Below are 13,052 nucleotides of genomic sequence, written 5' to 3' on the forward strand. Positions count from 1 at the left end.
GTTCAAACCCCGTTGAGCCACTGAATTAATACACCAGGGGGTTGACTCAGCCTGTCATCCTTCCGAGGTCGGCGAATTGAGTACCAGTGTACTGGGCCGGTGTATACCCCGGTTAAAATAGGTGTACCATATCCCTGTGTCGTAAGAGGCGACCAGGGTTGCGTCAGGAAGGGCATCCGGCGTAAAACATGTGCCAAATCACTATGCGGATCATGCGGATGATTCGCTGTGGCGACCCCTAACGGGAGCAGCCGAAGGAAGAAGAAGAAGAAGAAGACTCTGTAGAACGATTCTCATCGGAATCTCTCGTAGGCAGATATTCCTCAAGGAGTCGCTCCTGGTGGATAGCAGCTCTGTTCACCTCAGTGTGACCTTGCAGAAGTCACACGTGGTCACCTTTTGGCAAGATACGGGTCACCCTGCGGGTGACATTGGTTTATTTGTCTGTCAGTTGCCTATGGGTCACAAATCTCGACTAATCTTCACTAAACATAACAAATTGTTGGAACCAGTCAAAAGCTGGAAGCGTGTTGTTTTTGAGGTCAAAAGTTCAAGGTCACAAAATTGTCAATTTTCACCTGATTAACTTGAGATTTGAACAGAATTTGCATATTGCATCACGGAATTTGGGACATGACTTATGAAGGCTAACGAAGCCTTCCGCGCACGTGCTGAGTATGCAGTTTCGTGACTGCTCGCCGGGTACTTTTAACCTGCCCTTGTTGGTGCAAAATCTTCAATTCAAATCGTCTTTTAAACCTGTCTTTTTCAGCATTTAAACAAAAGCGTGGCCATTTCAAGATGGTTAACCATAATTGTTCTGTTCCTGAAAGCAAATGACAAAAAGATCGCACCCGTGTCTGAAAGCAGCGGTTAGGTTTGGCATTTTTAATATGAAATAGGCAAAGCCTACAAAATGAAGGAAACCCTTTGGAAATACCCTTTAAACCCGTCAGAACCCACCAGAATTACCTTTTAGAATCACACACACACACACACACACACACACACACACACACACACACACACACACACACACACACACACACACACACACACACACACACACACACACACACACACACACACACACACACACACACACACACACACACACACACACACACACACACACACTTCTCCTTTTACCAATAGATGCAAAAATCTAATATTGCTCTTGTGGCCCCAGAACCAAACAAAATATATATGTATATATTGTTACGGATTTTAGAATCCGGTCTGATGAATGCATCCACACATCCAGGTCCTCAGACAGTTATTTCCTTAAATGCATGTTCAGATTAGCCCCATCCCCATGTCTAATGGGATCTTAAATGTGATGCATTGAGAAGGGTAAAGGATAGATCCCCCTGTCTTATGGGAAGCTTTTTTTTTTCTTTACTACAGACACGTTCACACACATTTCCTTCACGAGCTCTGAAGCCCGCCCTCGTTTTTCCTCAGCAACATTCTTTCGCGAGCTCCGACGCCCGCCTTTTTTGAGAGCGCACGGGCGGTCATGATAACCGTGCCCCAGTGGGGCGGGGTGAGCTTGGGGCGGACGGCACCCCGTGGAGAGGGCCCAGGGATCTAAAAGCGTGAGGTACGTTCTGAGATATAAAAAAGCGAAAGAGGGACGTTCTGTGGAGAGAGACGTTCTGAAGGGAAAGAGATACATTCTGAAATATAAAAAAACGAGCGAAAGAGGGACGTTCTCTGAGGAGAAAAAGTCCATAGAGGAAAAAGCAAAGGGCGAGAGAAGCGACCAAGAAGCGGGTGTCTGACCAGCGCCGAAGAGACAATTCACCCTTCCGAGTGCTTCGGCAAGCGAGCGTGTGGTGCGCGTGTGGGTGTGAGCAGTGCCGCCAACAAGTGAGGCTCGGGTCGATCACCAACAACACCAGGGTCTAAACCCGCAACAGACGATCTCGGTGCCCTCCAGACGTCGACTGGCGTTCAAGGCTGCCCTGCTAGAGGGTGCACGGCAAAGCTGGGTGCTGGCGACGGACGTGGCACGCACGTACGCATTTTCAGGACGTTTTCGCTTCACGGACGACTTTCTGGTGAGTGAGATGATTCTCCTCCTCCCCTCCCCCTGAATGATCTGCTGGGTGCCCTTGTCTGTGTTGAGCTGTAAATAAGTAAACCCCCGATAAGCGTCTGCTCTTTGTCTCTTTCCTGGCATTTTGATTGATTTTGCTTTGAAATTCATCCTTTATTTCCCTCAGCAAATAAAAAGTTATTTTTATTTCTTTGTTATCTTGCCAAAACGAAGTTTTTGCAAGATATGTTAGTCAGCTTGTATGTTTTTTTTTTGTTTGTTTGTTTGTTTGTTTGTTTGTCTGTAATCACGTATAAAAAAATTCTGCAGAGCACAGTTATCATTGGAAATTTTTGTAACTTCGCATATCAGAGGCCTATAGAGGTCCCTTTCAGTGCACAAAATTTTGAAGGTCAAGGTCAAAGGTCAAGGTCACTGTCGCAAATCAGGGGAGTCGACGAAACCCTTATTTTTTGAGTAATTTTGATTGGATCGTCTTCAAACTTCATCGGAATATACTTCATGGTCTGGCACTCAGCTGATTAATTTTTGGTGGCGATTGGCCTTGACCTTCATGGTTAGCGCCTCAGGTCAAACATATTTGACCCCAAGGTCAAATTTTCAAGTTTTAGGAACCATATCGTGTAGTACCTCAAATTGAACACCTCGATGAGTGCTTTCTAGATATGTCAAGCTTGAGACATTATGACGTCATTTGGTGACGTTGTGAGGCAAAAGCATATTTTTCATGGTTACTCTGTAGAACGATTCTCATCGGAATCTCTCGTAGGCAGATATTCCTCAAGGACTCGCTCCTGGTGGATAGCAGCTCTGATCACCTCAGTGTGACCTTGCAGAAGTCACACATGGTCACCTTTTGGCAAGATACGGGTCACCCTGCGGGTGACATTGGTTTATTTTATTATTAATAAATTATTTGTCAATTTCCAACCTGTCCGTCTTTGTCCTTTCTTTCTATTGGTCTAGCATTGTTCGAACCGAGATAGACTGGGATGTAATTACCACAGATTTGACCAAAAAAAATCGTCGGCACGCACCAGCGGTTAAAACGCTCGGTCGCCCGAATTAAAATCAAATCAGATAATATTTGTGCTTTGCCGAGGGCGCGCTCCCCGCTCAGGTAACCACGTGACCTCTAGTTAAACGGAATAATTAGATGGCGGACACTGGAACTCGTGGTTGACTGGGTGGCGTTCCTGGTTTTAAAACAACGCACCGTACCATAACATTAATTGTGAGCGGTGGCCCCAGGTCCGGCTCTACCGAGGACAACCGGGGATTAATCCCCCTGAGTGACAAGCTGGTATCTCGGTATCCGTGGCCGCAACAATATATATATATATATATATATATATATATATATATATATATATATATATATATATATATATATATATATATATATATATATATATATATATATATATATATATATATATATATATATATATATATATATATATATATATATATATATATATCTTCACCCTCACAGCCCGTACAGCTCCAACTCCACCACTCTTCCCAAAGCTAATTAATAGCAAGTATAATCATTCCAAACTAACCAGTGTATTGACAAGCCCCAGATATGACCTTCCCATCAGTGTTAAGCACCCAAATCGGATATGTTGTCTCCCTATGGGAAGTCTGCCTGAATAGGTCTTTTGGATTGTTTTGGGTCTTTTGGGTTTCATGCATGATGGCATCGTCTTTCCAATTGCAGACCTCCATTAAATACATCCCCAAGCCTGTTAAGATCACATGATGTAATCCCACAAAGTTGAAAGTCCACTCACTGATGGAGATAATCGGGGAGGTTGGGTAAAACGCGCCCGGCCACAGGCCTTTCACAGGCCCACATCATCGGAAGTTTTTGTGGTAAGAGCATTTGCTAGATCTCAGCTATTTTGGTCGAGCTGAGACAGTTCTCAAACTCTTTTGTTGCACAGAGGTACACCCCTTTCTCTCAGGTACTTTTCCAATTTTCTTCTGCTGCCTTTCGAAGCTTTGTGAGCCATTTCGGGAAACAAATTTGATCCTTATCTGGCACGCATGATGTACGGTCCCTGCCTCGATGACCGTCGTTGCTAAACGTTTCTGCGAATGCGTGCCGAGCATTCTGGGGTGGATTTAAGTATGGAAAGTCATGTATTGGTTCACCATTGAAAAGCTGGAAGCCTATTATTTTTGAGGTCAAGGTCACAATATCACATTTTGATTGAATTGAAATTTGAACAAGCTTTGCATATTGGATCACAAGTGTATTTGAGGTCAAAATGTCAAAGGTTATACATTTGTCAATTTTGCTCGGATTGACCTGAAATTTGTACAGGATTTGCATATTGGGTCACTAAATAATTGGTTCACCAAAAATCATAACGATCGATTTTAGCCATTTTGACCTGTGAATAGTTCACTTGGATTTCACAATTATCGTGATAGGCACTACATCTTTCTTGTTTGTTTATTTATTCTTGACTTTTGTGTTTGTTTTATTTTCTTCGTCAGAGGAGGCGGTATTGCATTTGGGTCTGTCTGTGTCCGCACATCATGTGCAAACGTAGACCACAATTTTTACATGTTCTTGCTTGCAACCGAGTAGAAAGTATCTACAATTAGAATGTGAGTACGTCTATAAAATACGTACTATAAAGCGACATAACATAAAGCAAGTCCTGGTGAGGGTCTGCAATCTTTGATTGCTGTTTCTATTTTTATTTTTTTTGAGCCTTTACTGACATTGGGGTTTAAAGTGTGTGACTTGCATAATATTGCTTGTTGGTAACAGGTCCATTTCAAAAGTGGTTTGGCAATAACATTGGACTCATTATGATTAATGTACTTTATACCCTGATTTTTAACTCATTTTTTTCCCCCCCTTTTCACAGGTTCTGTCCTGGAAATCACATCAATGTAACAGATGTTAACGATGCTTTGGAGGTATGTTTTGCTGCATGAATGCCGTTTGTTTTTGTGCTCCCTGCAGTTTCTGCTCATCATGCTGCATCAGTGGTAACTTGTACGTGTTTTGCATAATGCATGTTTGTTTGAAATTGTATCCTCGTCTTTCAGGGCCCTTTGGGGCCATGTTGCCTAGACTTCTCGTATATTTTTAAATTTGTATAAAACCTCAGCTTGTGGCAGAGTGAGGCTCATTTTTGTGTTTTTGGAAAATATTATTGTCTTTTGCATCTATTTAATACCTCATATTTTGGCAAATCTTGAGTTTTGCTCTTTAAACAAATCTCCCACCCCTTTCCCCATTCTTTACATTTGGTCTCTGGACCATCAGTGCAGTTTGATTTCCTCTACACTAATGACACCAGGACCCAAACTCACAAGTATACAAAGAACAAATCCTCAAACAGATTCTGTGGTGTTAATTGATTGCATTTGCATACCATGGTTCAAGTTGCAACCATTTTCTTCTTTGAAGCAAATATTGGTGACTTGATTCTGTGCAGGTTGAGTCTGCTGACCTGACAGGCCGTTCCATTAAGTCTTTACACAAAGATGGTTCACCAGACGACGCAAATCTTGCAGGCATTGCGAGTATGGCAATGCCTACCACGACTGGTCAAAAATTGGTGAGCCCTTTTTTGTCCATGTATATTTATCTTTGAAATGATCAATTGCTTGCTCTGAAATTTCAACATCGTTGGCATCTCCCACAAAGAACCAGAAGCACAGGGCATGCTGCGTTCTCATCGCGGATAGGTCAGGGGATTCTGTTTTCTATCACTCTCCTTGGGTTTCAATCATGTGTCCAACTCCTGAAACCCAAGTTCACTGCTTTATTTTTCTGCTGCTTGTGGAACTGCGTTTTGTTAAGTTTGTTCACTCCCACTCTTCCCTCTGGAATTTCAAGTTGGTGGAGCACCACCATCACAAATAATCTTACATTCCTACCCAAGATCTTCCTTGTCCTCATTAACCCCTTTTTACTTCTCCCCATCTATTTGCAGGTTTTCGTTTCCTTCCCCTTCCTGTTCGATCCTGTTATTACATGCGTGTTGTTGTCTCACTTCCCCCACTGTCATTGCACTGTCACCTCATTCATCCATTATCCTAACCATTGCTTTTTCTTCCCACCCACCCCTCTCTCTCTATCTCTCTCTCTCTTTTTTTTTTGTGTTCATTCATTCCTTTGCTTGTTTCCAACTGCTGCCCCATTGTCCATTCAGTCTCTCCATCACCTTGCTCTTCCATGAGCCTCAATCTTGTAAAGTGGATGTATTTATACTAGTGGGGGATTGCTTATCGACCAAGCAGAGACTGGGGTGCATCCCACATGCAGACGTAATAAAGATGACATGTGCGTACAATCTGTACATACATTCATTATGAAAGACCTTCATATACAGTGGCCGACAAAAGCATTCACCACTGACCAACAATGCCACATTTAAATCAATTGTAGATTTAATGAATGGACCACTGGTAGCTTGTATATGTTGCTGTGTTTGAACCTGGCGAGTAACTGCTGAAATCTATCTTTCAGTGTTCTTCCAGAAATCTTTGTTCTTTGCTCCCTTCACTTTTTTTTTATCCACAATTCTTTATTCATTCTAATTCTTGCTTTTTCTGCTTTCATCTCTTTTATTATATTTCTCTCTTTCATTATCTCTCTCTCTCTCTCGGGAGAAGTGACCTTGCAGAAATGTTTCTGTAAGGCTGTACCTGGATTGGTTTGAGGGTAGGGGAGTAGCGGCTGAAACCTGAATCCTGTCCAGGTCCTTCGTGATGACTCAATCTTTGCTCTTTGCTTCTTTGGGTACTTTCTTGGTCTTTTGTTTCATCTTTTTTTTCATAACTTCAGAGATCAAACTAAACACTGTTGTAGTTTAAGAAGATTACATGTCAGGAATACCTGCAAAAAACATGTAGAAATCAAAATTAACTGGTTGTAAAAGTATTCAGCCCCGTAGGTCAGTACTTGGTGGAAGCACATTTTTCAGCAATGACTGCTACGAGAGTTTTTGTGTAGGTCTCTACTGGCTTTGCACAGTGAGATGATGAAATCTTTGCCCATTCTTCACGTGAAAATTGCTCGAGTTCAGCCAAGTTGATGGGGATCGTCGATGGACTGCAATCTTCAAGTCTCGCCATAAATGTTCAATTGGGTTCAAGTCAGGACTTTGGGACACTCAAGAACATTTATTTTCTTCTTATTCAGCCACTCCAGTGTGGCTTTTGCTTTGTGCTTCAGATCATTGTGCTGCTGAAATGTGAATCTCTGACCCATTTTCAGATTGATGGCTGACTCAAGCAGGTTTTCATCAAGGATTCTCCTGTAATTTACACCATCCATTGTCCCTTATGTGGTGTACGAGGTGCAGTGGAACACGAGAAGCAAGAGTGTTTGCAGCAACTCTGCTTTATTGCGCATCCTGATGCACATTCCTGCCACCCCTAGCAGGCAAGTCATGATATACAAAAACCCAATCACGTGATACAGCACACTCCTCCCCTCGTAAAACGACAAGTCAAATGATGAAAGGACAATCATAACATGACCAACCGAAACCAATCAACACTCAAAATCCTCCAAGTACCGCGGCCGCATCCTGACCCGCCTCAGACGGGCAGCGACGCCAGACGGCCCAGGCTTAGACGCCTCCCGGCTCGGTCGAGGTGACACCCTCGCCGGACTTGCGCCGGCCGCAATAACAACCGCCCCCAGCCGACCAGCCTGCCCGACGTCCTCGGGCAGGACTGAATCGGGTGAAGACCCCATGGGCGTCGGCACATCCGGCCCTGGCGATACAACGTCTGGCCACGGCGACATTACAGGTGGGGGTCCCACATCGCTCGGCCCGGGGAGGGGGGTGACGCTGAACAGCGATCATGCATTTGGTCCACGTGCCGCTTCCACACCACCCCACTATCAGTCCGCACCATGCAATTCGCCGGCCCCAGTACCACAGAGACCACAGCCGGCACCCATTTGGAACAGTGGAAATAATCGCGCACCATTACCCGCTGTCCCACATCAAAACCACGCAGCAGCGTCGGACGCGACACCGCCCCACTCACCAACCCTCCAGGTCGTAGCAAATCCACTCTGGACCGCAATGCCCGTCCATAGAGACGAATGGCAGGAGAATCACCCGTGACAAGATGAATCGCGTTCCTGTAATGGAGCAAAAAGACATCGACCACTGTCTGCACAGGTGCAACACCCCCCCCCCCCTGCGCAAAACCCGTTTCAACATCTTAACAAACGACTCAGCCTGTCCATTCGTCTCAGGATGATACGGTGCGGACCTTAGATGTCGAATACCATTTTGACGCATAAACTCATCAAATACACCTGCGATGAACTGCAGACCGTTATCAGAGACCAGGATCTCCGGTAATCCTTTATTAGCAAAGATCGTAAGCAGTTTCTCTACTGTAATGTTTGCTGATGTATGATGCAATACTACAACCTCCGGCCATTTAGAGAATGCATCGATCACAATCAAAAACATTTTGCCATTAACCGCCCCTGCAAAATCTACATGGACCCTCTTCCAGGCCCTGTCTGGGGTCGGCCATAGCCCCGAGGTTCGACGCGGGTTATCAGCATCTGTTTGACACGTGGCGCAACGCTTAACCAACTGCTCAATGTCTTTGTCCAACCCCGGCCACCACAACAGGCTACGAGCAAGACTCTTGGTCTTCACGACGCCAAGGTGACTGACATGCAGTTCTTCCAAATACCGCTGCCTGAACTTCGGCGGAATCACTGCCCTCATTCCCCACATAACGCACCGTTGGACCAACGACAGCTCCGACGCGCGCGATGTGAAAGGCTGAAATGCCGGTGTTGAAGGTAGATCGCTCCAATTCCCCGTAGAAATCACCTGGACAACACGGGTGAGCACTGGATCATGAGCCGATCGGCCCGCTTTGGACCTGGCCCAGCGCGAACACATCGACCCGGTCGGCCGACTCAGACGCAGCTGGACCCTCCGCACACGACAAGCGTGAGAGCCCTTCGCAGTTAGCATGCTTCTCGGTGCTTCGGAACTGAATATCATAATCGTAAGCAGCAAGAAAAACAGACACCACCGCTGTATTCGCGCGGCCGCTACCACCGGTACCCCGCGTTCGGGTCTCAGGATGAATTGAAGCGGTTTGTGATTCGTCTGCAAAGTGAAATGCCGCCCCAGCAGGTATTGATGAAACCTCCGCACACCCCAGACGAGGCTGAGCCTCGCGCTCGATCTGGGCATATTCCCGCTCTGCTGCGGACAGGGTCCGGGATGCAAAACAAACAGGCCGCTCGGAACCATCGTCCATCCTGTGGGAGAGCACTGCCCCGATGCCATATGCAGAGCTGTCGCATGCCAATAAGAGCTGACGCGCAGGCTCGTAGTGCACGAGGACCGTATCCTCTGTGAGCAGCCGCTTGATGCGGTCGAACGACGCCTGGTGTGCAGGCCCCCAGGCCCAGCGCTCGTCCTTCCTGAGCAACCGTGTTAACGGCGCAAGTTGTGAGCTGAGCCCGCGCATGAACCTTTGGTAATACTGGGCCATACCAATGAATGAGCGCAGCTGCGTCTTGTCGCGAGGCGGTGGCATGTGCTGAATTGCCTCCACCTTCCGAGGGCCTTTCAACAGCCCCTCCGGCGTGATGATGTGCCCGAGGTATTCCAAGCGCTGCTTGAAGAACGCGCACTTGTCCCTGTTCAAGCGCAGGCCGCACGCTTCTAGCTTTGTCAGCACTCGGGCAATGTTCGCAAGGTGCTCGTCCGCCATTTTCCCCGCAATGAGCACATCGTCCAGGTAGGTCTGAGCGGGCAGGCCAATGCAAACCTGATCCATGGCTTCATGCCACAAGGCTGGGGCCGAAGCAATCCCAAAACAGAGTCGGGTATAACGATAGAGTCCTTGACACGTGTTGATTGTCAAAAGCTCGCTACTCCTGGGATTCATCGCCAGGTGAAAATATGCATCACGCAGGTCTAGCTTCATGAAGTATCGACTCCCCGCCAATCGTGCATATATTTCATCGATTGACGGCAGTGGCTATTGCTCCACGCTGAGCCCCGGGTTAACCGTGGACTTGAAGTCCCCGCACAATCGGACGGCTCCATTCCGTTTCAGCACCATGATGACCGGGGTGGCCCAATCTGTGTACGACACCCGTTTGATCACTCCACAGGCCTCCAGCCTATCCAGTTCACCCTTGACCTTGTCCCACAGGGCATACGGCACCGGTCGTGGTTTACAAAAACGAGGAACCACCCCCTCCTTCAGGAAGAGCTTTGCCTCCATGCCCTTGTTTCCCAAGGTCGTCGCAAAACAAACCTTGATGTCTTTGAAGAATCTCCTCCAACTGATCCTCCCACCGGCTCGGCACGGGTTGCACAAGGTGAACTGCGGCCCAGTCTAACCTGATGTGGGACATCCAGTCTCGGCCGAGGAGAGACGGTCCCCTCCCCCGCACGACGTACAATGGAAGCGCGGCGACCTGGCCTTGGTACCGCACAGACACGTCTGCCATCCCGACTGGCGTTATCTTCTCGCGGGTGTATTTGAATAGCGCGAGGTTTGACCTGATAAGTTTCGGGTCGTTGAGTCCAAGCGCGGTCTGTTCGCCTATGATCGACACAGTCGCTCCCGTATCAACCTGAAACGTGATCGGCGTTTTGTTCACTTCGATTTCCACTGTCATCGGGCGCGCCGCCGCCGGGCCAATTGAAAACAGGCTCAACAACGGCTGCCGGTTCCGCCCCAGGTCGCCGAGGTCGCCTCGCACATCGCCGTCCATGACCTTAACGGTGGCCGGTGCCCCACGGCACACACGCTTCAGATGACCCACCTTGTGACAATTTAAACACACGGTGCCTTTGTACGGGCACACACGGCACAGGTGTCGACCTCCGCATCCCAAACACGTCCGCGGGGTCACCTCGTCGCTCGTGCGTCCGCGCGGCGACGTCCGACCTGCACCGAAGGTCGTGCGTGCGTCCCGGGGCGCTCACGACCCCGCATGGCCGGTGATGGCCCGAACATCTCCGCGAGTCTGCTCGACGGCGGTCGGCACTGCAAAAGCTGAGTCAAATGTAATGGCTTCACCCTTCAGCCGTAGAACCGCCGAAACCATCTTTGCATCTTGTAAACCAGCAATAAAACGATCTCTGAGCCGAGCTGGACGCTCCTCCGCCGTGAACTTGCAGGCCACGGAAGAATGCTTCACTCGCGCCACGAAATCAGCGACGCGCTCCTCTGCACCTTTCGAGAGGCGATCAAACTGGTATTGAGCGAGCTGTAATGACGTCTCCGGCGCCATGTGTGCTTTCATCTTCTGCACAATGTCCCGAAACGACAGCCCGTCAGCACGGGGCTTGTCCGGCGCCACCAAATCACTCAGTAGTCGATAATGTTCCGTCGATAGCGAGGCGAGCAAGATCGACTTCTGTTTGCTCTCGTCGACCACATCATTCGCGTGGAAATAACATCCCAATTGTTCTGAAAACAATTCGAAGTCGTCTCCGACGAAAACGGGCACATGTCCGTTTCGATCAACCATCCTCGTCAGCCAACTGTGGTGTACGAGGTGCAGTGGAACACGAGAAACAAGAGTGTTAGCAGCATCTCTGCTTTATTGCGCGTCCTGATGTACATTCCTGCCACCCCTAGCAGGCGAGTCATGATATACAAAAACCCAATCACGTGATACAGCACACCTTGTATCCTGATAAGCTTGCCAGTCCGTGCTGATAAAAAGCAGCCCCATAACATGATGCTTCCACCACTATGCTTGACAGTAGGGATGGTGTTGACTGGGTGATGTGCAGTGTTTGGCTTACACCAGTCGTAATGCTTTGAATTTAGACAAAGAAGTTCAATTTTTGTATCGCCTGACCACAAAACTTTTCTCCACATGCCTGCAGTATCAATTCGATGCTTTTTGCAAACTCCATATGAGCTTTTAGATGCATCTTTTTCAGTAATGGCTTCTTTCTCGCCTCCTGAATGATGGATATCAACGTACTCAAATGGATAATGAGTGACTTTGAAATCTTCATATAACCCTCTACTGAACGGTGCTTCTCCACCACGTTGTCTGACTTTTGGAAAGCTCTTTGGTCTTCATGTTTGTCTTGTTGGTTGACCAAGTGAGTTGCACCATCAAACTCCTTAGATAAGTGTGGGAGCTTAATGTTGAAGTTAAACCACTGATTACATACAGGTGAAACCTATTACACTTTGTAACCTTTCAAACAAATAATTTGCTCCTGCAGTGATTTAGGGTTAATTAGGGAAAGGGTTTGAATACTTGTACAACTGAGAATCTGACATTTTCTCGCGATTTACTTATTCACATTTTATCTTCCTTTTTTTAATATATTTTTTTATTTTTTATTTTGTTCTTTATCACTTTGGAGTAGTTTGTGAAGACTCAAAATATTAAATTTGATTTGAAAGCATCATGAAATAAGCTCAGGTGGCATCAAAACGTGTCAACCTTTGAGGACGTGAATGTTTTTGCAGGCTATATTGTTGCGGAGCCGGGTATTGGCGGCGAGCACGACCGCTAGATGGAGCTGCAGGGTCGACTCCACTGATCACCAGGAATTTATAGGTCGTCACCCCGGATAACTCTGGAGTCGACGGGTCCCTTATCGGACCGAAGTTCGCCAATAGGTCGACCACGTGGGGTAGAGTCGATTGCCAATTTCAATTTACCTAAATACCCACGTCGTCCAAACTACCGGGGAAATTCACCCTCGACGATGCTCGTACGGAACGAGACACTAGCGTACTCGAACTGTGTGACCCGAGCGGACGGTCACCGAGCTTTCGTCGGTCCAAATGTCCCTTCACAGCAGCAACAGCCTGGCTAATTCTCCAACATGCACCGTGTTAAACCAATAGAAGAAACACAAAACGAACTGATACATTTAATATATGGTTTATTTATAATGGGGCAGGGGGGCACGTAAGAAGCAGTTATCCGAATATAAGAAGCACGTATGTACAGCAAGGCACTTAT

At 47.1% G+C, this 13,052-nt stretch overlaps 1 protein-coding gene across 4 annotated transcripts in view; it reads left to right on the forward strand.

Moving 5' to 3' along the window:
• The window catches only part of LOC147026653 (SUN domain-containing ossification factor-like), a 92,695-nt gene that overhangs the window by 15,008 nt on the left and 64,635 nt on the right, over positions 1-13,052 (forward strand). For 3 of the 4 annotated variants that reach the window (XM_085882317.1, XM_085882315.1, XM_085882316.1), the window contains 2 exons: positions 4,951-5,002; positions 5,527-5,649. In XM_085882317.1, coding sequence (XP_085738443.1) covers positions 4,951-5,002; positions 5,527-5,649 — 175 coding nt within the window. The remainder of the gene's footprint in view (positions 1-4,950; positions 5,003-5,526; positions 5,650-13,052) is intronic. The other variant, XM_085882318.1, reaches the window with a different exon arrangement.

This window comes from Eptatretus burgeri, chromosome 5 (assembly GCF_056783735.1).
Source record: "Eptatretus burgeri isolate ZD-2024b chromosome 5, Ebu_testis_v1, whole genome shotgun sequence".
NCBI lineage: Eukaryota > Metazoa > Chordata > Myxini > Myxiniformes > Myxinidae > Eptatretus > Eptatretus burgeri.